This window comes from Zingiber officinale, chromosome 6A (assembly GCF_018446385.1).
Source record: "Zingiber officinale cultivar Zhangliang chromosome 6A, Zo_v1.1, whole genome shotgun sequence".
In the NCBI taxonomy this organism is placed as follows: domain Eukaryota; kingdom Viridiplantae; phylum Streptophyta; class Magnoliopsida; order Zingiberales; family Zingiberaceae; genus Zingiber; species Zingiber officinale.
Genome location: NC_055997.1, coordinates 121,413,511 through 121,435,790, shown reverse-complemented (window position 1 = coordinate 121,435,790; position 22,280 = coordinate 121,413,511). Strand labels below are relative to the sequence as shown.

At 39.9% G+C, this 22,280-nt stretch overlaps 2 protein-coding genes across 3 annotated transcripts; both read left to right on the top strand.

Annotated features, from left to right (window-relative positions):
• Positions 1–15,505: 15,505 nt before the first annotated feature.
• Positions 15,506–20,199, top strand: LOC121997811 (plastidic ATP/ADP-transporter-like). 2 transcript variants are annotated; one of them, XM_042552440.1, is made up of 7 exons: positions 15,506–15,610; positions 15,709–16,539; positions 17,352–17,618; positions 17,706–17,852; positions 17,925–18,272; positions 18,358–19,422; positions 20,101–20,199. In XM_042552440.1, the coding sequence occupies exons 2-6, from the start codon at positions 15,754–15,756 to the stop codon at positions 18,721–18,723; spliced, it is 1,914 nt and encodes a 637-aa protein (XP_042408374.1). In that variant the 5' UTR covers positions 15,506–15,610; positions 15,709–15,753; the 3' UTR covers positions 18,724–19,422; positions 20,101–20,199. The 2 variants fall into 2 exon arrangements, with proteins under 2 accessions (XP_042408374.1, XP_042408373.1); XM_042552439.1 differs by lacking the exon at positions 15,506–15,610 and having other exon boundaries at positions 15,645–16,539.
• LOC121995246 (U1 small nuclear ribonucleoprotein 70 kDa-like) lies at positions 19,312–20,768 on the top strand. The gene is made up of 3 exons (XM_042549032.1): positions 19,312–19,422; positions 20,101–20,199; positions 20,322–20,768. Exons 1-3 carry the CDS (start codon positions 19,312–19,314, stop codon positions 20,766–20,768), a joined length of 657 nt encoding a protein of 218 aa, XP_042404966.1.
• The last annotated feature ends 1,512 nt before the right edge of the window (positions 20,769–22,280 follow it).

Here is a 22,280-nt window from a genome sequence, read left to right as displayed (position 1 = left end):
CACTTAATTTAAAATTAATTTAACTAAATTATTTAATACGAAAATAATCTCAAACTTAACTTAAATATAACTTGAGATCAATATTGATTCAAAATACAGCAATAATTAATTAATAATTTATTTCAGCAATTTTATTAATCAGAAAATTATTTCTATGTTAGATAAATCATATTAACATCTCTATAAACGCATAAAGTTATCATGTTTGAAAATCTAAAACAGTTGATATGCTAGAAAAAGTAAATTTTTTAGTTTAATTCATGATTGCTTAAGTGTAAATTATTTGTATACCTTTCAAAAATATACATTCTTGAAAGTGATTGTTAACTAACACTTAGTGGCAAGATTCTTTAAGTCAACCATAAAATTCTAGATCCCTATACACATAGGTATATAATCATTATGGTTAACAAATATTTTCTAAGGTAGTATCATGTAAAGGGGGAGGTTAACCTTAAGGGGGAGACTAATTTGAAAGACAAATGTAATCATTAAAAAATATTTTGGAAATATCCTGAAATTTATTTTTCAAACTTTTGACAAAATAGTTTAAATAATTTTTCAAAAACCTTATGAAAAATAATTTTTCAAAAACCTTATGTAAAATCACTATTTTATAATTAAGTTAATTTTCTATTATTATTGTATAAGAAAGTGTATCCTACTTTCTTTATTTGTAATCGAGATTCAAGATTTAGTGGATTGCCCAATCGTTATAATCCAAGGGATCATGAGCCTTGGAATAGGAGTCGTCAAAGGTTGTGAACAAAATAAAATCAACTTGCATACTCTCATTCTTTTTCTTGTAATTATTTTTTATTATTTTCGTTGCATACTCATGTTTTCAAAAAGGTTTTAAAAACAAAAAGAAAAGAAAAGTTTAAAAATGAGATTCACCCCCCTCCCTCATTCTTTTCGATTCTTCATCAGCTACGTACATATTTGGAAAAATCTCAAAGTATACAACACTAGTACTCATGGTGGTGAATAATGAAGAACGATGACTCAAGGCATCTATGACATGATTCAGACTTTCAATTTGGTGTTTTAATGTAAAGATGCACCCTTGTAAGTAAGGCACTCACATGGCATACCGTCTGCTTGACTTATGTTGGCCATTGATGTATTTTAATGTTTTATGATCAATAAACAAGATGAATTCCTTTTGTACTAGGTAGTGATGTTAATATTTTAAGAACTGAACAATGACATAGAACTTTGAGTCATAGGTAGAATAATTCTTCTTGGATCTGGATAGTTTCTCATTGAAAAAAGCAACTAGACACCTTGACTAACACATAACACCTTCTATACCGATGTCAGATGCATTATAGTTGACTTTGAATACTTGGTCAAAATCAGGAAGTGCCAAAATCGGTGCTTCTGTTATCTTTTGCTTGACTAGTTGAAAACTAATCTATGATTCTTCAAACCACTTGAAATCATGTGGCAAAAGGCGATTCGCTCGCCCCCAGCGCCCCCGTCAACCCGTCCCTAGGCCAACACGGAGGAGGTAAATCACGGGTGGCTACTAGCCATTAGTGCAAATGCCAAGACATGGGGGAGGTTATGCTCGGTCACGCCGAGTTTCGACCCCAAGACCTTATGTGGCAACACCCCATGCCTTAACCATCGCACCGCCCCGAGGGGACAAACCACTTGAAATCATGTTCCTTGAGACACTCGGTGATGAGAGCAATCAAAGTGTTAAATTTTTTAATGAACCAGCAGTAGAAAGAAGTCAAGCCATGGAAACTTCTGACGTCGTGCAAGGTCCTTGACTAAGGTCAATCCACGACTATGTTTATCTTCACTTGACCTATGTGCACACCATTAGTAGACACAATAAAGCCAAGGAAGGTTACTGAAGTAGTAAAGAAGTAACACTTCTTCTTGTTGACAAATAAGCATTTTGTTTTCAATTTTTTTAAAATAGCACGGAGTTGATTGAAGTGTGGTGCCCATGTTGTTGGTCCCGTGCGGCTGGCAAAAGGGGGTAAATTGCCCTAAAAAGATAAAAATACCCTTTTCAAAACTTTCGACATTGATTAACACAAACACTTTAATAAGAGAAACTAAAATTCATAAAATAAGTATGTGATAAAAAAATTTACTTGGTTAGCAACCGGGGAGGTTGCTAATCCAAGGCAAGTGTAACTCAGCTAACCAACTCCTTTTTCAACACCAGTCAGAGGCAGAGAAGCCTTGTACAGAACTTTGAAAGCACGGACTTTGAAGAATAGAGTGAAGTAACTCGAATACAGAAAGTGTTGTGCTTAACTGATTGAACAAGAGTTTTATTTATAATGCTCTGGTGAATTTTATCCTTTGCTAGCGTGACATGATTTGGGCACCCAAACCCTCTCTGGGCGCCTCTAGTGGGACAAACTCTGTCTCCCAGCAACAGCTAATAAATAGAGTTTTTTTATATTCGGGCGACTGGAACATGCCTAGGCACTCGGACTGTTGCTGACGTGGACCCGAAGAGCGATCCGCTGAGATGAGGCGCCCCTTTGGGCACCTTGGTGGTCCAAGCGCCTAGACCATCTTGTGCGGGTGCCTGGATGGTCCAGGCTCCTAGATCAGTCAGCTTTGTGTTGACCATCCGATGCCTTCTTCGATCACTGCCTTCTTCTCCAATCGCCTGGGTGATCCTCTGTCCTTCCAGAGTTGAGCTCACCTGAATCCAGCTTTGATCTTCTCTTCTCAAGCAGTCTTCCGCTCTGACTTCTCGTATCTCAGAAATGTTTTGTGTTTTTTTCTCGTTCGCCGACATACTCTTCCATAGTACCTCGTCCCTTAGACGCACCGAGTATGTTGACGCCCTTCTCGTGCTATCCTTGTCACTAGCTATATCTTTCACTTGATTTCCTATGTCCTTAAGCTCCTGCACACTTAGACACAAGGATGAAATACACAGGACCTAACTTGACTTGGTTGATCATATCAAAATCAACACGGGGTACTTACACATGTCGCACTAAAGATGAGAATGTCATCAAAGTAAACCATTATAAATGTTCCCATGAAAGGTTGCGGGATCTAATGCATAAACCTCATGAATGTGATGGGGGCGTTGGACAATTCAAAAGGCATGATCATCCACTCATAAAGGTCATGTTGCGTCTTGAATGCTATCTTCCATTCATCTCTCAACCTTATTCTGATCTGGTGGTATCCGCTTTTAAAGTCAATTTTAAAAAAAAAACCCTAGAACCGGATAGTTGATCCAACATGTCATCTAAGTGAGGAATTGAAAATCTATACTTCACTATAATCTTATTGATAGCTTAGATGTCAACACACATATACCATGAGTCGTCCTTCTTCGGTATTAGTAGGGCAAGAATAGCTCAGGGGCTTATGCTCTCACAGATGTGACTCTTTTCTAGCAACTCCACAACCTGGTACTGTAATTCCTCAACTTCCTTAGGATTACAGTGATACGCTAATCGATTAGGCAAACTCAACCCTAAACAAGATTAATCTAATGTTGGATATCTAACATAGGCGCGATAACCTAGAAGAAAGGTCCTCTGGTATTAACCCATCAAAAATCACTAGCAGTTGTTGCACTTTGACTTGTAACTCTGTGTCTGTGGCTTGGACATCGCTCTGATATGGTAGCAAAGCATAGACAATATCGTCATGCTTCATCTCATCTAAAAACCTGGACATAGAAAGTAGACTGGTAGTTTTGGTTGTCGAAATTAGAGTGGTTTCTTCTGGTTGTAGCGCCAACACAATCTTTTGTCCCTTGATAGAAAGAGTATAGATATTCTTCTATTCATTGTGGGTGACATTACAATCTTACTATGAAGGTCACCCCAATAGGACACGAGATACGCCCATGACTATTACATTACACCAAGTACTATCATAATATTTACTACCAATTAAAAAAGATATGAGATATCGCCTATCTATTGTTACCTCGCCATGTCTTTATTCAGCTAAGACAATTTATATGGCTTGGGGTGACGGTTCATCTTCGATTGTAATTTTTGGACAACCTTCTCGGATCCTACATTCCCACAACTATCGTTGTCGATGATCATCTTACAGACTTTATCCGCGATAGTACGATTTGTATGAAAAATATTGGTTCTCAACCATTTATCTCCTAATTCGCCTTTGAGATTCAGTAGATTCTTGCACACGACCAAAGTCTCATGGTTATCACCGTATTGCATATTGTCAGCTTCATACAATTGCTCGCCAGTTGTTGTTGCATTTCTGTCATGTTTTCCTTGATTGATAAATTTTTACCCTTTGGATAAGTAGAAGTAGGTTTCCTACATTGGTGCACTCTATGTCCCTATTCAACATATTGATAATATCTGATAGACACCTTAGAGTAAACATGTATTGGTTGTTGTCGTGGCTGCTGTTGTGGCTGTTGTTATGAAGGACAAAAATTCTAAGGGCAAACTTATTAATTATTTTGGTCAATTTTTTCTATTAGTTTTCGATTTTGTTACTTTTCAGCCTCCATTGCATGTTGGTAGGCCTCTAAAACCATCAAGAATGAATGAAGGCTGAGTGCATCTTAAAATGCCAACCGCAACCCCCTAAGTATCGTGTCACTTTCTGCTCCTCCGTCTCGGACAAGTCGTTTTAGGCAACCAACTGAAATAAATCTTCTGTATATTCGTCAACTGATCTCGCGTCCTATTTCAACGAGTGAAGTCGTTGGAACAACATTTGAGTATAGCCGAAAGGAACAAAGTATTCCCTCATTTCTTCTAGTTAGTAATTTGGGATTTTCCCTATCTGTCTTGTGAGCATTGTATCTGTCCCACCACTCCGATACTCGCCCTTTAAGTCCGAAGACAATTAACTTCACATTCATCCAATCTAGAAACTATTTATAGTCAAAGATCTTCTCCACTTCATTGATCCAATTGATGAAGTCCTTTGCTTGCAACGTACCCAAATATTCAAGTAGTTCAACCAGAAAATTGAGGTCTCCTTGGGCTCCTCCTGTCCACGGTGTTCCTAGTGTATTCTCCGCTGGTGATATGAGTTCTTGAAGGAAAACTCAAATCCACAATCTAAGATTCCACGATTTGAGATCTCACAATTTGAGACCTCACGATTTGAGACCTCATGATCCTCATGGTTTTGCGTCTCCTTAGCTAGACGTTGGGTCAAATATTTAACTTGCCTCTATAAATCCTTTTTCGTTATTATGTCATGAATGCTATGATAACATTGTTCGACTTCCTCCATCACAATCTACCTATCGTGACCACTAGCACGACAATCTTCCATTGGATCTGCACCTTGCTCTAATACCAACTTATATCGGGTAGGATAGTAATTATCCTGCAGGTTGACGAGAAAGGGAAATTGAAGAGAAGCCAAGAAGAGAATAAAAAAATGAGAAAAATCATTGTTTTCTAAAAAAAAATTGTTAATTATTGAGAGATGAATGCTCATACAACTAGATAGATGTTTATATAGATGTTAGACCCACAAAAAAGGGGGGATCTCAATATATGAACCTCAATTCAATATTGTAAAAAAAAGAGAGATCTTTCAAGAAAATAAAATCTCTTAATAGAAATTAAAATTAGTAAAATAGGACGCTTTTATAGACTAACTATGACCTATAATTATCAGGAATTCCAAAAATACCATAAACAAAAAAATTATTAAAAATAGTAATAAAATTTTTATAGACTCGAATGAGGGTCAAAATAGTAAAATTTAGGCTTGGAAGTAGACAATTATGGATACCTTATAACAACTATAGATTTTCAAATTCTACACGTGTGACCACTAACAGATCCTGATTTTAAGTTTCAAGTCAAAAGTTATGACCGTTTAAAGTTTAAGGAGTTATGTTGGATTAATCTTGCATCACATTTCCTACAAGCTTGCTTGGCTAAATGCCAACACATCCAATCCTCGCACCTAAATGCCACAATCCAAGTTTACCTCCTATATAACTTGTGATTAGACAGTCTTGCATGTTGTCACATATTTTGTTGCTTGGCATGTCATGTACATGCTCTACTCACATGATCACCAAGTCTACCTCCTGCATGACTCATAGCTAGACAACCTGTCTGGATGATTGCCAAGTCTGCCTCCTATATGACTTGGGTTTGGACAACCCCCGTGCAATGTTATACCCGCGCGTTGTCACAATTCTCCGCTACTTGGCATGCCATGCTTGTATGATTGTCAAGTCTGTATCTTGCATGGCTTGGGTTTGGACAACCCTCATGTACTATCATCATTGTCTGCTACTTAGCATGTGGCATGCCCTACATAGATGCCAATAGGCTAGATCGAAGGAGCAACACCTCAATCCTTATGTCCAATCGTGCCACCAAGTTAGGGGGCTAACAAATCACCCCCACTTGAATAATTCAACACTCTCGTCAAACACTTCCATATGTAGGCCTCCTAATCCAGCGTAATCCCCACCTTATTAGAAGTTTCTATGTTAATCTCCACATTCCCTTAATTTCCTTTGGAATCAATATCAACAATTAAATTCAACAAATGTAAATAATTAACAAGAGAAACAATTTCCTATTCTAAGCATTCAATGCTCTCTTCTGCCAAAAGAGCATTTAATTTCTCTTGATTGGGGCACACCCTTGCCAAGTATGGCCCATTGCATAAGAAACAACTTTGGTTCTTTAAGTTGTTCTTTTCTTAGGTAGCAACATGATCATTCCTATCATTTCGTTGATTGTTAGTCATTTTATTCTTTCATTCCACTTTTTAAACCTTTTGATTCTTTATGAATGTGGAAGGCAGAGAAGCATCCAAACTATCTTTTGTTTGTATGAAAATCGGCCAAGGCATCAATAACAACAACAACACTAGGAAAATCTTTCACATTGTGCCCTTGAAGTTTAATTTGTGCCCAAGGCTGTAAACCATACAGAAAGTTACAATTTATCATCCTTGGATATATTTTGAATATACAATATCAAAGAACTAAATTCTTTGACATAGTCCCTCACAGAACCTTTCTTTTGAGATGTTTTAACCCATCTTGTGCAATCAACGGGACATTGCTTAGAAGAAATTGATCATTCATTTCCTTCTTCAAACAAACCCAAGTGTCAATATTTTCCCGACCAACATTGACATCCTCCACTATGTGCGTTCTCTAGGGATGTAAATGAACCAAACAATTCGCGAGCTATTCAGAGCTCGATTCGATAAAAAGCTCGTTCGAGTTCGTTCGTTTATCTTATCGAGCCGAGCTCGAGCTTGATTTCGAGCTCGACAGTTTCATCGAGCCGAGCTCGAGCTTAAATATATTCAGCTCATGAGCTCGCGAACATGTTCGTTTATAGGCTCGCGAGCTAAAAAAATGAGCCTTAAAACGAGACTTAAACCGAGCCAAAAAATGAGCTCTAAAACGAGCCAAAAAAATGAGCTCTAAAACGAGCCTTAAAATGAGCTTTAAAATGAGCCAAAAATGAGTTCTAAAATGAGCCAAAAATGAGCTCGAAAACGAGCTCTAAACGAGCTCGAAAACGAGCCCGAGCTTGCTTAACGAGTTAGGCTCGTTAACTTTGATAATTGAGCTAATAACGAGCCGAGCTCGAACTGTTCGCAAGCTTGATAAATCTAAAACGAGCCGAGCTCGAGCCTTGTGATAAAAGCTTGATTCGAGCTCGAGCTGATCTCGAGTCCGAATATAACTTAAACAAGCCGAGCTCGAGTCTAATACTGTTCGGCTCGGTTCGGCTCGTTTACATCCCTAGTGTTCTCCACCATAACTTCGTATCACCAATAAAGCACATCCTAAAAATTATCACTTTTCAGTTTCAGACACTCTAACAGCCGAAAAGTACTGCTCCATATCCCATGAGTAATTTTTTAAGATCCTTGGCACTCCATGTGTCTCCAAAAGATTTTGATTCTTGAACTCTTACCATGAGACGATCTACCTTTCTTTTTGTATTAGAAGTCACCATTCTTCGCAAAATAATCATTTCAGAGCGCAAATCATCATTGTATTTATGAATCTGAGCAAATTCCACCATCAAGGACCACTGAATCTAATCAATTGTAGCCTCAAAGTTGATAATCTTTGCCATCAAATTGTAATCAACATCTCCCTGAGGGACAGAACCAATTACAACTTCAAGAATACCAATCCATTCTCCGATTTCGTGATTTCCTATAACTATCTTTCTATGCTCTGATATCAATTGTTATAGAGTCAATTTTTGCCTTAGAAAATTTCTTATGCGGCTACCAAGTCTCGCACTTGATTCAACCCTCAAATACACCACGAAGGCACAAGAGAATGTCTTTCCAGAATTTGACCAACAATAGTGACAAGCAAGCAACACACAATGTATAGGACACTTTCCAACCTTTATTAGTCACAATAGTAATAAAAGAATATAAGTGGAACATCACAAATTCACTCACAATTCCCTTATGATTTGCTTCCCTTCTTGCCAATACCCAACCTTGCATATTTAGAATACATAGGTGATGGTTACATGGTAGTTATACCCACTACCTTTCCCATATGTATCAAATAGCCTCAACTTGTACAAAATTATTTGTCCACATGTCCTTGTTGTATTGACCCCATGCCAAGTGTCAACCTGCATACCTTGTACTTTACCCTATCATTTTGCTACTTTGGCACCACGCCAAGTGTTAGCTTGCACGTCTTGTGCTTTGCCCCATCATTCTACTGTTTTGGCACCATGCCAAGTATTAGCTTGCATACCTTGTGCATGACCCTGTCATTATGTTGCTTTGGCACCATGCCAAATGCTAGCCTACATGCCTTGTGCATGGCCCAAGCCCGTCACTGTGAACTTAGGTGAAACATCCCTTGTTGCTCCATTTGTTGTGCTACCTTACATGCACCCACCACATGCCATCACTTGCATTTCCTGCAAGCTTGCTTAGCTAAATGCTCAGACCTAGCATGTCCAATCCTCGCACATGTTTGCCACAATCCAAGTCTACCTCCTGCATGACTTGTGGTTAGATACTCTTGCCCACTGTCATATCTTTTGTTGCTTGGCATGCCTTGCACGCATGCACTGCATAATCACCAAGTCTTCCTCTTACATGACTTGTAGTTAGACAACCTCGTCTAGATGAGTGTCAAGTCTCATGCATGACTTGGACTTAGACAACCCCTACGCATTGTCACAATTCTATGTTGCTTGGCATGTTTTGTGCACATGCCATGCATGTATGATTGTCAAGTCTGTAAGGGATCGGTGGTCGGTTTGAAGGGGGGTTGGATAGACGGCACCCCCAAATACTCGCTTCCTATGTATTCGTTAGTGAGCAAGCGGAATAATACAATACAAAATATGAATAAGAAAGCTAAACACTAAAGGAAAGAAAAATAAACAAACCTCTAACATGTTCGTTTAACGTGGTTTGGAGATTAGCGCTCCTACTCCACGGCGTGTCCTTGAGGTGGACGATCCCGATCCGTCGGTGGATTAGCCCCCGACAAACTCCGGCTATCTCAAGTAGCTCCTTGTGGGTGGAGAAACCTCACCACAACACTCACAAACACTTGAGAACAAGTAGACTACTAATTAGGATTTACCACTACTAATTTTGTCAGGGATAACCAAGCTTCCAAGCCTTGGTTATATAGGTCGCGGGTTGAAAACCACGCCTACCAGTCGATTGCTAAAACATGCAGTCGACTGTCCTCTATGGAAATTCGACTGTTACATCCCAATGGCTCGATACCAGTTGATGCTAAAACTAGCAGTCGACTGCTCCACACTGACCGAACGAACAGAAACATTCTGTTCATTCCTAGTCAACTGTACAGTCGACTGCTACAGAAACGCTACAGTACTGCTACAGTGCGCTACAGTAAACCCTAAAACTAGGATTTTACTCCGAGTACAATCTCTTATGCACTCGTACCCTCACCCTTATGACTCACTTGACGCTTCTTTGCAGTCTTGACCTCTTGCCTTCAAGCATATTTCCTTTGGCTCTCGTCCCTCGGATGCATATAAGCCCGCGACTCGTCCCCAATGTCATCCTTTGCGTATGCCTCGAAATCGCTTCCCTCGGCCCTTGTCCTCGCTGCCTTGTCAATGGTCCCTCGGATGCTCCATCCTTCACCGGACCTGAAGCCATCAACCTGAGTCACATGTGTATCCTACAGTCCTGCACAATTCAAGTACACATATTAAATACAAGGGTGAACCTAACTTAAATCCTTTGCCCAAACACCAAAACACATGGTCCCGTGGACCATTGGGATTGCTCCAACAATCTTCCCCTTTTTGATGTTTGTCAATACGTTTAAGTTAGGGAAAACATAATAGCAAAACAATATGCTAAAATCAATGGACTTACGATGCCAAGGCTACACACTTGGACTTAGTTCGCCGAATGGACTTACGATGTCAATGCTACACACTTGATCTTACAATGCTGAATTGACTTACGATACCAAGGCTACACACTTGGACTTACAACGCCAAATGGAAAACAATGCAATATGCATTTGAATCTATCCCAAGGCTCCCCCTATACCTATGCTCCCCATTGAGCTAGGATTTTTCCACAAGGATTTTTAAGAACATATCACAAGGCTCCCCCTACCCAAAGGCATTTTCAGGTTTTCTCAACTAAACCTTACTTCTCCCCTTTTGCCTAACATCCAAAAAGCTTTCCAACAATATCATAATTGTTGAAAACTTATCATCCAACTGACCCTAAACTCATGTATGTATCACCCATGGATCCCATACATCTATACGAGTTGACCCAGTCAAAATCCAGTGCTGAAAACACTTTCAGGCTGGTATCAGTCGACTGCAATAAGTACCAGTCGACTGCCCCCATGAAAACAAGCTTACAGAGACATTCTATGCTCAAAAATACTGTTACCAGTCGACTGCTAACTGTTGTCGACTGACTGGTATACTATTCATGCAAAAATCAACCTTTCCGAGCCAACTTCAGAAATGCACCAGAAATTCCACAGACCTCCAAAAATTCTCAAATTTTATGTAGAGGTCTATTTTATTAATGTCTACTTGGAAAAAATATATATAAAAATTGACACAAAACACAAAACTAGCTAAAAAATTCAATTGAACCTTGACCTAAAGTCCTAGTTTTGGCTTTCTCTTGATGTATTTGCCCATACTAACCCACAATGCATCCCTAGCATTAGTTTATATGACATCTATACATCCAAAACTAATTATCATGCTATATGACCCCAATGTCATATTTTCAAGCATGAAACACAACTCAATTGTGTCAAAACCCTAGGTTTAAGACTCAAGTCCGTTTCCAAACCACTTGGCACATTTCATGACCCAATCTAGACTCTCAAGTAGTACCCACTTGAGATCCATTTTCCATGGGTCCCAAATTGACTTTTAAAGCTCCCCCTAGAGCTCCTAACCTTAGCCACCTCCCTAGGTGACTCATCCACAATGGTTGGGTCACATCGGTGCACCTGCGATGACACTTGGCTTACAAACCTAACTTTCTTAACCTTAGACACTTTGTCCTTAGTTAATTTTTCCTTACCTTTAAATGACTTTCCCTTGCCATTTATTGGTTTCTCCTTGCCATAGTCATATGTCATTCTAGCATACAACTTTCCCTTAGTCTTGGAGACCTCTCCCTTGCCATGATCATTTGTCACCCTAGCATATGAACTCTCATTGGCCTTGGAGGGACTAGATCGGTATCTCAAGCCCGATCTATCATTGTTGGGTCTTTGGCTACCCAACATCATCCTTAATTCCTTAGATCCAACATTGAATCTCTTAAGGAATTATTCTAACTTATCAAGCTTTTCCCTTAAAGCTTGATTTTCCTTTTCTAGGTTCCTAACCCTAGAGTTAATTTGTCCATATTGGACATTCCTAGACCTACCCTTCCTATGCATGTGTCTCCCCTTCGTGGGATTAATGTCTTGGTTCTCTTTAGGTCTACCATTTCTAGGTTTATCATGTATTGGTCTCCTAGGGTTTTGATCTACATTAACCCTATTCCTAGCATGATATCTAAATCCAAAATTTTGCATGGGCATACTATGATTATCATAATTTTTCCTAGCATGCATGGAGGAATTTAAATTTGACTTTAAATTTAAATTAGGGTTTACCTTACCCTTTACCTTTGGAGCTCCCCCTTGACATGAGCCTCCATTCTTCCTCCACTTCTTTTCCCACATTTTCAAATGCGCCAACTTCTTGAACTCTTTCTTCTTTGGACATTTGGTGTGGTAGTGTCCATGTCTCCACACGTGAAGCATCTAATGTGCTTCTTCTCCTTCTTTTTCCTACAACTCAAATTAGATTCTAAATGAATTGAATTGAGTTTAGGAGATACCTCTTTCTTACCCATAGGACATCTACTCTTATAGTGTCCTTTTTCATTGCACCTGAAGCACACAATGTGATCTTTTGATTTCACTTCGGCGGCGATGCTCACTAGGTTGACTTCTTCCAAGATTTCTTCCTCATCCTCTTCACTTGTCTTGGATTCATCTTCAACCTTTAAGGATGTAGATGATGCTTCATCTTCCTTTTCCTCCTTCTCCTCCTCGGATGTTGAGTCATGCTCAACTTCCGGTTGCTCCACCTCCTCTTCTTGAGCTACTACATCCGTTTCTTCGGATTTTTCTTTTTCTTCTTCTTCTAGTGTAGGCATAGGTTTTTCCCATTAAACCTTCTTTATTTTGCTCCACAAATCGTGAGCATTCTCGTACTCACCTACACGAGTCATCACATGATTAGGCAAAATATCAATCAAAATAGATATTACCTTTGAGTTTGTCTTTGCCCGTGTGGTTTGCTCCTTCATCCAATGTCGTGGTCGAAGCTTTTTCCCTTTCTTGTCTTTTGGGACTTCGAACGGCTCCTTGATCACCATCATGGTGTCTCAATCCGTATTGAAGAAGACCTCCATCTTCATCATCTAATATGTGATGTCCCATAAGCCTCCGCCTTCGAACTTTGGCGGTTCTATCAAGTCGGTCATTTTCTTGTAGTTGCTCTTCTCGGCGTTAGTCCAGTGAAGTGCGACTTTCACTCTGATACCACTTGTAAGGGATCGGTGGCTGGCTTGAAGGGGGGTTGGATAGACGGCACTCCCAAATACTCGCTTCCTATGTATTCGTTAGTGCGCAAGCGAAATAATACAATACAAAATACGAATAAGAAAGCTAAACACTAAAGGAAAGAAAAACAAGCAAACCGCTAACACGTTCGTTTAACGTGGTTCGGAGATTAGGGCTCCTACTCCACAGCGTGTCCTTGAGGTGGACGATCCTGATCCGTCGATGGATTAGCCCCCGGCAAACTCTGGCTATCTCAAGTAGCTCCTTGTGGGTGGAGAAACCTCACCACAACACTCACAAACACTTGAGAACAAGTAGACTACTAATTAGGATTTACCACCACTAATTTCGTCAGGGATAACCAATCTTCCAAGCCTTGGTTATATAGGTCGCGGGTTGAAAACCCCGTCTACCAGTCGACTGCTAAAACATGCAGTCGACTGTTCTCTGTGGAAATTCGACCGTTACATCCCAACGGCTCGATACCAGTCGACTGCTAAAACTAGCAGTCGGCTGCTCCACACTAACCGAACAAACAGAAACATTCTGTTCATTCCCAGTCGACTGTACAGTCGACTGCTAAAACATGCAATCGACTGCTACAGTAACGCTACAGTATTGCTACAGTAACACTACAGTAAACCCCTAAAACTATGATTTTACTCCGAGTACAAACTCTCGTGCACTCGTACCCTCACTCTTATGACTCACTCGACGCTTCTTTGCAGCCTTGACCTCTTGCCTTCAAGCCTATTTCCTTTGGCTCTCGTCCCTCGGATGCATATAAGCCTGTGGCTCGTCCCCAATGTCATCCTTCGCGTATGCCTCGAAGTCGCTTTCCTCGGCCCTTGTCCTCGCTGCCTTGTCCACGGTCCCTCGGATGCTCCATCCTTCACCGGACCCGAAGCCATCAACCTAAGTCACATGTGTATCTTGCAGCCCTGCACAAGTCAAGTACACATATCAAATACAAGGGTGAACCTAACTTAAACTCTTTGTCCAAAAACCAAAACACATGGTCTCGTGGACTATTGAGATTGCTCCAACAAAATCTGCTTCTTACATGACTTGGACTTGGTCAACCCCCACGTGTTGTCACCATTGTCCACCGCATAGCATGTGGCATATTCTATGCACATGCCCAATAGGTTGGATCAAAGGAGCATCACCTCAAACCTTATACCTAGCTATGCTGCCAAGTTAGGGGACTAACACTTCACCTAAATAAATAGATAAAATAATTGACATGTCTTTTAACCAAAATTTTTATTTTACAATCATCTGACAAATAAGTTTAGAATTGGCCAAAAATTATTTGATTATAATTAATCTTGACATCAACTCTAATAAACCCCTAAAATATTTGTTGAAGATTGACTGTGTAATATCACTAAAAGTCAATCACAAATAACTCAAAAAAAAAAACGTATAGAAAATAGGCGTGCATTTAGATGATCATACAAGAGAAATTTTGATGAGTTTCCATAGATATGGTACAACGGTTAAGATATAACAGGAATTTTTAAAGTGATGTGGTACAATCCTCTGTTAGGATATATTTGACATTGACTTTAGTGGAAAAACTTAGATTGGACGATCGTGTATCGAAGTACTCATGGGTAAAAAAAGTTCATGAGTTTGTCTTCACGGGTAGAATATCGATTCGGCATTGGATGGTCTTATAAGGACGACAAAGATCGCAGGAGTTGACTGTTGATGACTTGATGTTGTGCTTATGTGATTTATCCTTGGGAATATGTGCAAAACTCTTATGAGCTGGACCGATAGTCTTCAAAATTAGTTGGATAGTAAGAATTGTACCTATGTTATAAAAAAATTGATCAAGAAAAAATAATATGAACTTAAAATTTTTAACAATATATAATCTATACGTAATTAACCCAATTAGTTTTTTTTACTCTTCCGCCTAATCCTTATAAAGGAATCATTCTTATCATATTTTGCTTTTCCAACTGAAAAGGATTTGGAATATTAATTATCTGTAGATATGGCTTAAGATGTTAATTATATTAATTATTAAAAATTGAAATTAAATTAAAAATAGACGGTGAACCTTTTTTATTTGATTTAAATTATAAATTTTGGATTTGAAATATTCACCCTAAAAGCGTACTTACCACTAAGTCTGTTGTCGGCGTCCGCACCACGTGTCATCAAGTTAGCGGTGATCCGGTCCTTGTCGTTATAGATCTACCCACCACTGGAAATTTGGATTTTCCTTCGGAAAAATATGCACAATTCTATCTTTTTTTAGAATTATATTATTATTATTATTTGAAATGTTCTCCAAAGGCTAACTACTGAACGGCGATCATGAGTTTTCCAATTTAAGAAAGATATCTATTTTTTATGAATTAAATAAACTTGAAATATTCCTTAAAGAGATAGAGACGGGCGAATCGGACGGAGCCGCGTTCTTGAGACTCTTTCACTTTTCCATTTTGCGGCGTCGATTCCCTTTGCTTTTCCCTTGAGATCCAGTAATATCGATTACTACTCCGATCTGATTCCTAGGTAAAGTCCCTTGATCTCGCGGACTATAAATTTGATCTCCTTTGCCTTTTGTTTTTCACGAATCCTGCGGTCGTCCTCTCCCTCTCCCTCTGTCTCAGATATCGCCGCTCCATATCTTCTGAGATAGCATCGACTGCCTGCCGATGGAGAGGGTTATCTCAGCACAGGGCATCCTTTCCCTCCCTTCCACGCTGCAAGCTCGCACTTTCCATCCCCTCCGCCGCCGTTTTCCTTTCGCCGCCGCTCGGTTCCCCTCCCCGGTCATTTCCGCCAAGGTCACGAACCACCCCGTCCATGACTTCATCTCGAAGGACCGGGGTGTTGCTGGTGAGTCCCAAAGATCGCTCCTTTCCACTGGGCTTTATGGGAAACACAGGAAAGCTCCGACCTTTACCGCCTCCGCGGCGGCTGGAGGGATCGGTTTTGTGGAGGGCGAGGCGGAGAAGCCCAAGTTATTGGGGGTCGAGATTACGACACTCAAGAAGATAATTCCGCTGGGGATCATGTTCTTCTGTATTCTTTTCAATTATACCATTCTCAGAGATACCAAGGACGTGCTGGTGGTGACGGCCAAGGGGAGCAGCGCCGAGATTATACCTTTCTTGAAGACTTGGGTAAACTTGCCGATGGCGATTGGGTTCATGCTTTTGTACACCAAGCTGTCGAATGTTCTGTCCAAGGAGGCTCTCTTTTACACCGTGATTTTCCCTTTCATAGCCTTTTTTGGTGCCTTTGGCTTTTTGCTCTATCCCCTGCGAGATGCCATCCATCCTACGGCGCTTGCAGATAAGCTTCTAGCAGCGCTTGGTCCGAGCTTCCTTGGCCCGGTTGCGATTTTGAGGATTTGGAGCTTCTGCCTTTTCTATGTCATGGCAGAGCTTTGGGGAAGCGTGGTGATCTCGGTCCTCTTTTGGGGGTTTGCCAATCAGGTGATATATGCTTTCTGATCTTTTTGTATTTTTTATTTTAAAATTATTATCTTAAATCTTTCTTTTTAAACGGTAGATTATTTTATTTGGTATGCCATCTGATCTCTTATACGCAGTAAACTGCAATCCATTATTATACCAATTAGTGTATTTTAACTGTGAGAATGTGAACTATGACAAACTGTAATTTGGTGATTTTTGATTGGTATTCCAAGCTTAAGTTGTGAGATACCACACGTTAAGCATATCATCTATCATTGTAACAGAAGAATTGCAAGATAGGTGAAAAGCAACAGTAATTTACAGTCGCATAGTTAGAAAGCAGCCGGGGGATTTCATTTGCATGATTTTGGCTATACCTTATGAAGAATCCCCAAATCTTAAGTGTTCAGAATTGTATTTGTAGTCCATTAGCTGAGTTTAAGCAGGTGATCTACCGGACTTTTCCTGATTTTATTTATATCTATAAAGTTAGAAATCATATACTAAAACCTTTTATAGCTGAAAAATAATGTATCAGGTATGCAATTTCTGTAGTATTTTCTTCATCGAGAAGGATTTTGTGCTACAAAATATGGTTACCACTTGTTGCTTGTGGTATAAACAGTCTCTCTATGCTTTCATTGATGAGATCTTTTTTTCCCTTTATGCATGGTTGCTGGTTCTAGGTAACTACTTAATGGTTTTACTGGTTTATACCTTCATGGTGTCTGTCTTGTTTTTCTCATACTTTCTACAATTTGGCTGTATTTGAGATAACTTTATGAAGAAATGTTTGTTTTTCGACTGTTGAGGATACGTTTCCTTTGCAGATTACCACTGTTGAGGAAGCTAAAGAATTCTATCCATTGTTTGGACTTGGGGCTAATATTGCCCTCATCTTCTCGGGACGAACAGTAAAGTATTTCTCTAATCTACGTAAGAATCTGGGACCAGGGGTTGATGGCTGGGCAATTTCACTGAAAGGAATGATGAGCATCGTTGTGCTTCTTGGGTTTGTAATATCTGCAATCTATTGGGGTGTAAATAAATTTGTGGTGAACGACCCATCTCTTCCAAGATCAAACCGCAAGAAGAAGGTTTGTTTCTGGATCAATACAGACATTACGTTTACATTTTGGATATGTATTCTGTCATTTATCAATATCAAGTATTTGTTTGCATAGGTGAAGAAGCCAAAGCTAGGCATGAATGAGAGCCTCAAGGTTTTGCTGTCCTCCAGATATGTAAGGGATCTAGCCACGTTGGTGGTTGCTTATGGGATCAGCATCAACCTGGTGGAAGTCACATGGAAATCAAAGCTCAAGGCACAGGTATTTTTGGGGATCAACAGTTTAATGTTTTGCCTTTAATTTCACTCACTTCTGTGTATATATTTTTGACAGTTTCCTAGTCCAAATGAATATTCATCTTTCATGGGTGATTTTTCAACCATGACCGGAATTGCGACTTTTACAATGATGTTGCTAGGAAGGTGGATTCTCAGAAAATTTGGCTGGGGAGTGGCAGCCATGATCACTCCTACAGTTTTGCTTCTAACGGGAGTTGGATTTTTCTCCCTAATCTTGTTCGGCGAGCCTTTGGCTCCCCTACTGGGAAGCTTTGGAGTGACTCCTCTGCTTGCTGCTGTTTATGTGGGTGCATTACAGAATATTTTCAGCAAGAGTGCAAAATACAGCTTGTTCGATCCTTGCAAGGAAATGGCTTACATTCCTTTGGACGAAGAGATGAAGGTCAGTGTTCTATCCTTCTACCTTTACGCTTCCATATTCACTTTACTGATACAGCTACCACTGCATATCTTTTAACAATCCACAGGTTAAAGGGAAGGCTGCAATTGATGTGGTCTGCAATCCCTTAGGAAAGTCGGGAGGCGCCCTGATCCAGCAATTCATGATTCTGACATTTGGGTCTCTAGCTAACTCGACTCCGTACCTAGGGGGAATCCTTCTGGTGATTGTTATCGCATGGCTAGGTGCTGCGAGATCCCTGGACTCCCAATTCTCCCCCTTGGCCAAGGAGCAGCTGGAGAAGGAGAAGTTACCGAAACAAAAGTCTAGTGTTGCGGCGGCTGCATCGAAGGAAGAAACCCAGGATTTGCTCGCCGAGGTAACGCTTAGCACGAATGGATCTGCTCATGAATCTGAAGCAGCCGACAAAGTATCAAATGAGTCACCTCTCTGAGGCAAAAATGCAGAATTCTCTTCTCTAAGCATAGTAAATGCAGTTAGTTATCTTGTCGGGTAACTTCAGAAAGTTGGTGAATGAGTTTCTACATGATTTAAGAATTATAGGAATAAGCCTTGTGGGCATTGCTTCTTGTTCTTTTTGGTAGGAATGAGACCTGAACATTCGGTGAGTTACTTGTTGCCGAATTTAGTTATTGAGGACGTGTGTCAATTTGTTGGATTCTTTTTTGTTGAAAGGACTGCATTGTCTTAGTTTTTTTTTTATATACCAATGAATGAAACAAGTATTGTGTCACTAGCACGAAATTAATAGAAATCTCAGTAAATGGCAAATGGAAGAAGAGAGAGAGAGAGCTTTATTTTTTTTAAAAAAAAATATCAAGGAAATTACTCCCTGAAAAGGAAATGAAGGGGATTCGGGCTGACTACCGGCCGGCCTACCTACAAAGACGGCTCAATAACCCATTCTGTTCTATTTAATGCCCCTTCCCTGGAAATTGGAACCCCGGTTGCCTAGTTATCGCTGTGACTCTCCAAGAGAAGCGAGAACAAACGAAGCGAAGCAGGGTTCAGGCTCGGTGCCATGACCATCGACGACGAGAAGTCGATATACGTTGGGGGGCTCCCTTACGAGTGTACCCAGGAGGACCTCCATCGTGCCTTCGACCTTTACGGCGCCATCATGGATGTCAAAGTACGTCTTCTTGCCTCTTCCTTTTTTCTTTTGATCTATCTTATTTAGTAGATTCGATGTGGGAGGTTGTTGACCGTCTCTCTATGTTAGGGTTTGAATCAAATGTAAGATTTCGAAGTCATTCTTGAACCTCTGAGTTACCCATGGAATTGGCGTCCGGAATCACCCGTTCGAGTGAGAGCTTGTTTGGTGAGTGAAGTGAGGAATCTGAATATCTTTTCATCAGGGTGATGTGTGATTTTACTGAAGATCGATTCGAGAATGAATCTTACTTCCGGAAGTGGGTATCTTGCTGCGATGAAAATCCGGATTAGTAGAATCAATTATTAGAAAATCTTGTGCCAGTTTCTTCAACGAAAACTAAATATAGATTCTAGAGTATTCTTGTTGAAAATATTGGTTAGAAACTGAGATTTCAACCTTCAGGTTCTTTACTGAATCTACTAATAGTCATCTCGAACGACATTTTTCTTATAACATTCTATGTACCCAAAACCTGAGACTGCTTCAAGGATGTTTATTTCTGAGTACAAAAGCACACACTCTTGTATGTTAAAAGTCTTCAAATTTGTCATAACCTTTTGCTCCAAAGTCCTTTAGTGCGACATTTAAGAATCAATCAACTATTTGAATGCATCTTATGGACATGTTTTGTTCTATGTGATTATACAACTGCAGATAGTCAATGATCGACAAGTTGGTGGAAAATGTTATGGGTTTGTTACATTTAGAAACCCTAGGTCAGCTGTTGATGCTATTACGGACATGAATGGCAGGGTATGTATCTTTTTCTTTTCAGATTAGTGATTAATATAATTACTATTTTTTTTTCACGTTATCTTTAGCTGATTTCCATGCACTTGGAAGTAATTGCTGTTTGATGTTAAAAATCTAACCAGAAAATTGGAGGAAGAGTTGTAAGAGTAAATGAGGTTCACACAAGAGGTGGAAGGCCAAATTTTCATCGGGAAAATTTTCACCGGGATGAAGAGGATTATTGGGATAGAGACAGGGAAAGGGTAAGGGAAAAGGAAAGAGAAAGGGATCATTTACGTGACAGAGATCATTACCTTGATAGAAATTCTGAGCGGTCTCAAGATAATAACAGAGAAAGAGAACCGGATTTTGAGCATGACCGTGACTTCATTCAAGCAAGAGAGCATCCTGTTGAGCAAGTGCGAGATCTAGAGGATGAGGATCATGATCGTCAAGGAGACCATGATAAAGACTGGGAAAGGGATCATGATATGGATTGGAGCCATGATAGAGAATTAGACAAACCTAAAGATCGTGATGGAAGCAAGTCAATGGATAAGGAGCAACAATCAAGACAACGACATGGGTAATCTATGATACTATTTTATTCATGTTAATTGTTTAAGTAAGATATCATCTTACATTCGGTCACTAGTTATTTGGTATCTACTATTAGCAATTTTGTTGTTGGTGTAAGATCAAAATGTTTTTTTTGTCTAATGTTCACACCTTACTAGCATGAATTTTACAATAATTGTTTTTTCTAATGATGATAGTATTATTTTGTGCCACAACCTACATCTTTCCATTGACATATATGCATTGAATATTTATATATTTTACTTTCATATGTATATGCATTATTTTTAATTTAAATATTTTACAAACTTCATAGTCCATTTCATTTATTATTTTGACCTTTATGCTTGCGTGGTCTAGTATGAATGAAGAAACTTCATTCATTCAATATTTTTATATGATTGTGCTATGATGTGTCATTGACTCACTAATATAAATGGACCAAACTGAGCACTCTTGAGAAATAGAATGCACAAAGCATCAATATAGTAGAAATGAGAATGCTACGATCGATCAATGGGAGTAAAAGTGAAAATAAAAAATACAAGTGGTTGGGAGCACTTAGGTATATCTCTAGTAGATAGTAAAGGGCAGCCTACTGCACGAAGCTCTCATTAATGTGGGATCTCGGGGAAGGATTTATTGTACGCAACCTTACTCTAACGAGACTGTTCCCGTTTAGTAAAGTGATAAATAAATAAATTAAGATACTATGGACATGTTTCAAGATAATTAATAGATTATGTAGTTATACTAGTTGGATTGATTAGAGTTAATGTGTAATGCCAAACGTGCTACTGCCCGGAAGAAGCGAGCAATAGCTGATCTGGACAAGATGAAAGTAGATGTCCGTGCGCTAGATCAGCGATCCAAGGATGGATCTGGAGGCCCAACTAGCTGCCGAACGGGAGGGGCGCTCTGCTGAGCGCACTAAAGCGGAGGTGGACCAGAAAGTCCTCCAAGATTCACTTATCGCTTCCCGAGCGGCTTTCAGAAAGTACAAGGAAGGGGAGCCGAGTCGCCTAGCAGCAGCGCGCCAAGACTACCTCCGCTCGGAACGGTTCGGCGCAAAATTCGGCGGCAACGTCTCATCAACTTTCGCTGAGGCGGTCAAGGTCACCATGGCGTACTTGAAGAAGGGTGGCCACCTTCCTGCGGGAATGCACATTCCAGCCTCCGACCTGGCGGCCATGATTGACGATATCCCGGACGCCTTTTTCAATTTTGAGGACCCGGAGTGAGGCGAATTCTTCTAAGTACTTCTTGTATCTCATCCGCTTGTCGGATGTAAAATTTTTGTACGTGTCGTTCGGCCTAATTGCATTCCTTTGCTTCCATTTTTGTCTGTCCTTCATTGCCCTCTTCTGTCTGTTTGGTGCTCATTTGTAGAGTCAGTTAAGCTATACGTGTCTCCCACTAGACAACCGATCAGGTTAATCAATTGACTCGTTTTCCTCGAAATCGTTTAACGCTTGGCTATACTGTTTGAATGCGAAGTATTGGCAAACCGACGGCCGATCGGA

Excerpts from the sequence above, each read along its gene's own strand:
- LOC121997811 (XM_042552440.1), top strand. The coding sequence starts at position 15,754 with ATGGAGAGGGTTATCTCAGCACAGGGCATCCTTTCCCTCCCTTCCACG. Across the intron at positions 17,619-17,705 it reads GATCAAACCGCAAGAAGAAG|GTGAAGAAGCCAAAGCTAGG; the intron begins GTTTGTTTCTGG and ends TTGTTTGCATAG. Across the intron at positions 17,853-17,924 it reads AATCAAAGCTCAAGGCACAG|TTTCCTAGTCCAAATGAATA; the intron begins GTATTTTTGGGG and ends TATTTTTGACAG.
- LOC121995246 (XM_042549032.1), top strand. The coding sequence starts at position 19,312 with ATGACCATCGACGACGAGAAGTCGATATACGTTGGGGGGCTCCCTTAC. Across the intron at positions 19,423-20,100 it reads GCGCCATCATGGATGTCAAA|ATAGTCAATGATCGACAAGT; the intron begins GTACGTCTTCTT and ends ATACAACTGCAG. Across the intron at positions 20,200-20,321 it reads TTACGGACATGAATGGCAGG|AAAATTGGAGGAAGAGTTGT; the intron begins GTATGTATCTTT and ends AAATCTAACCAG.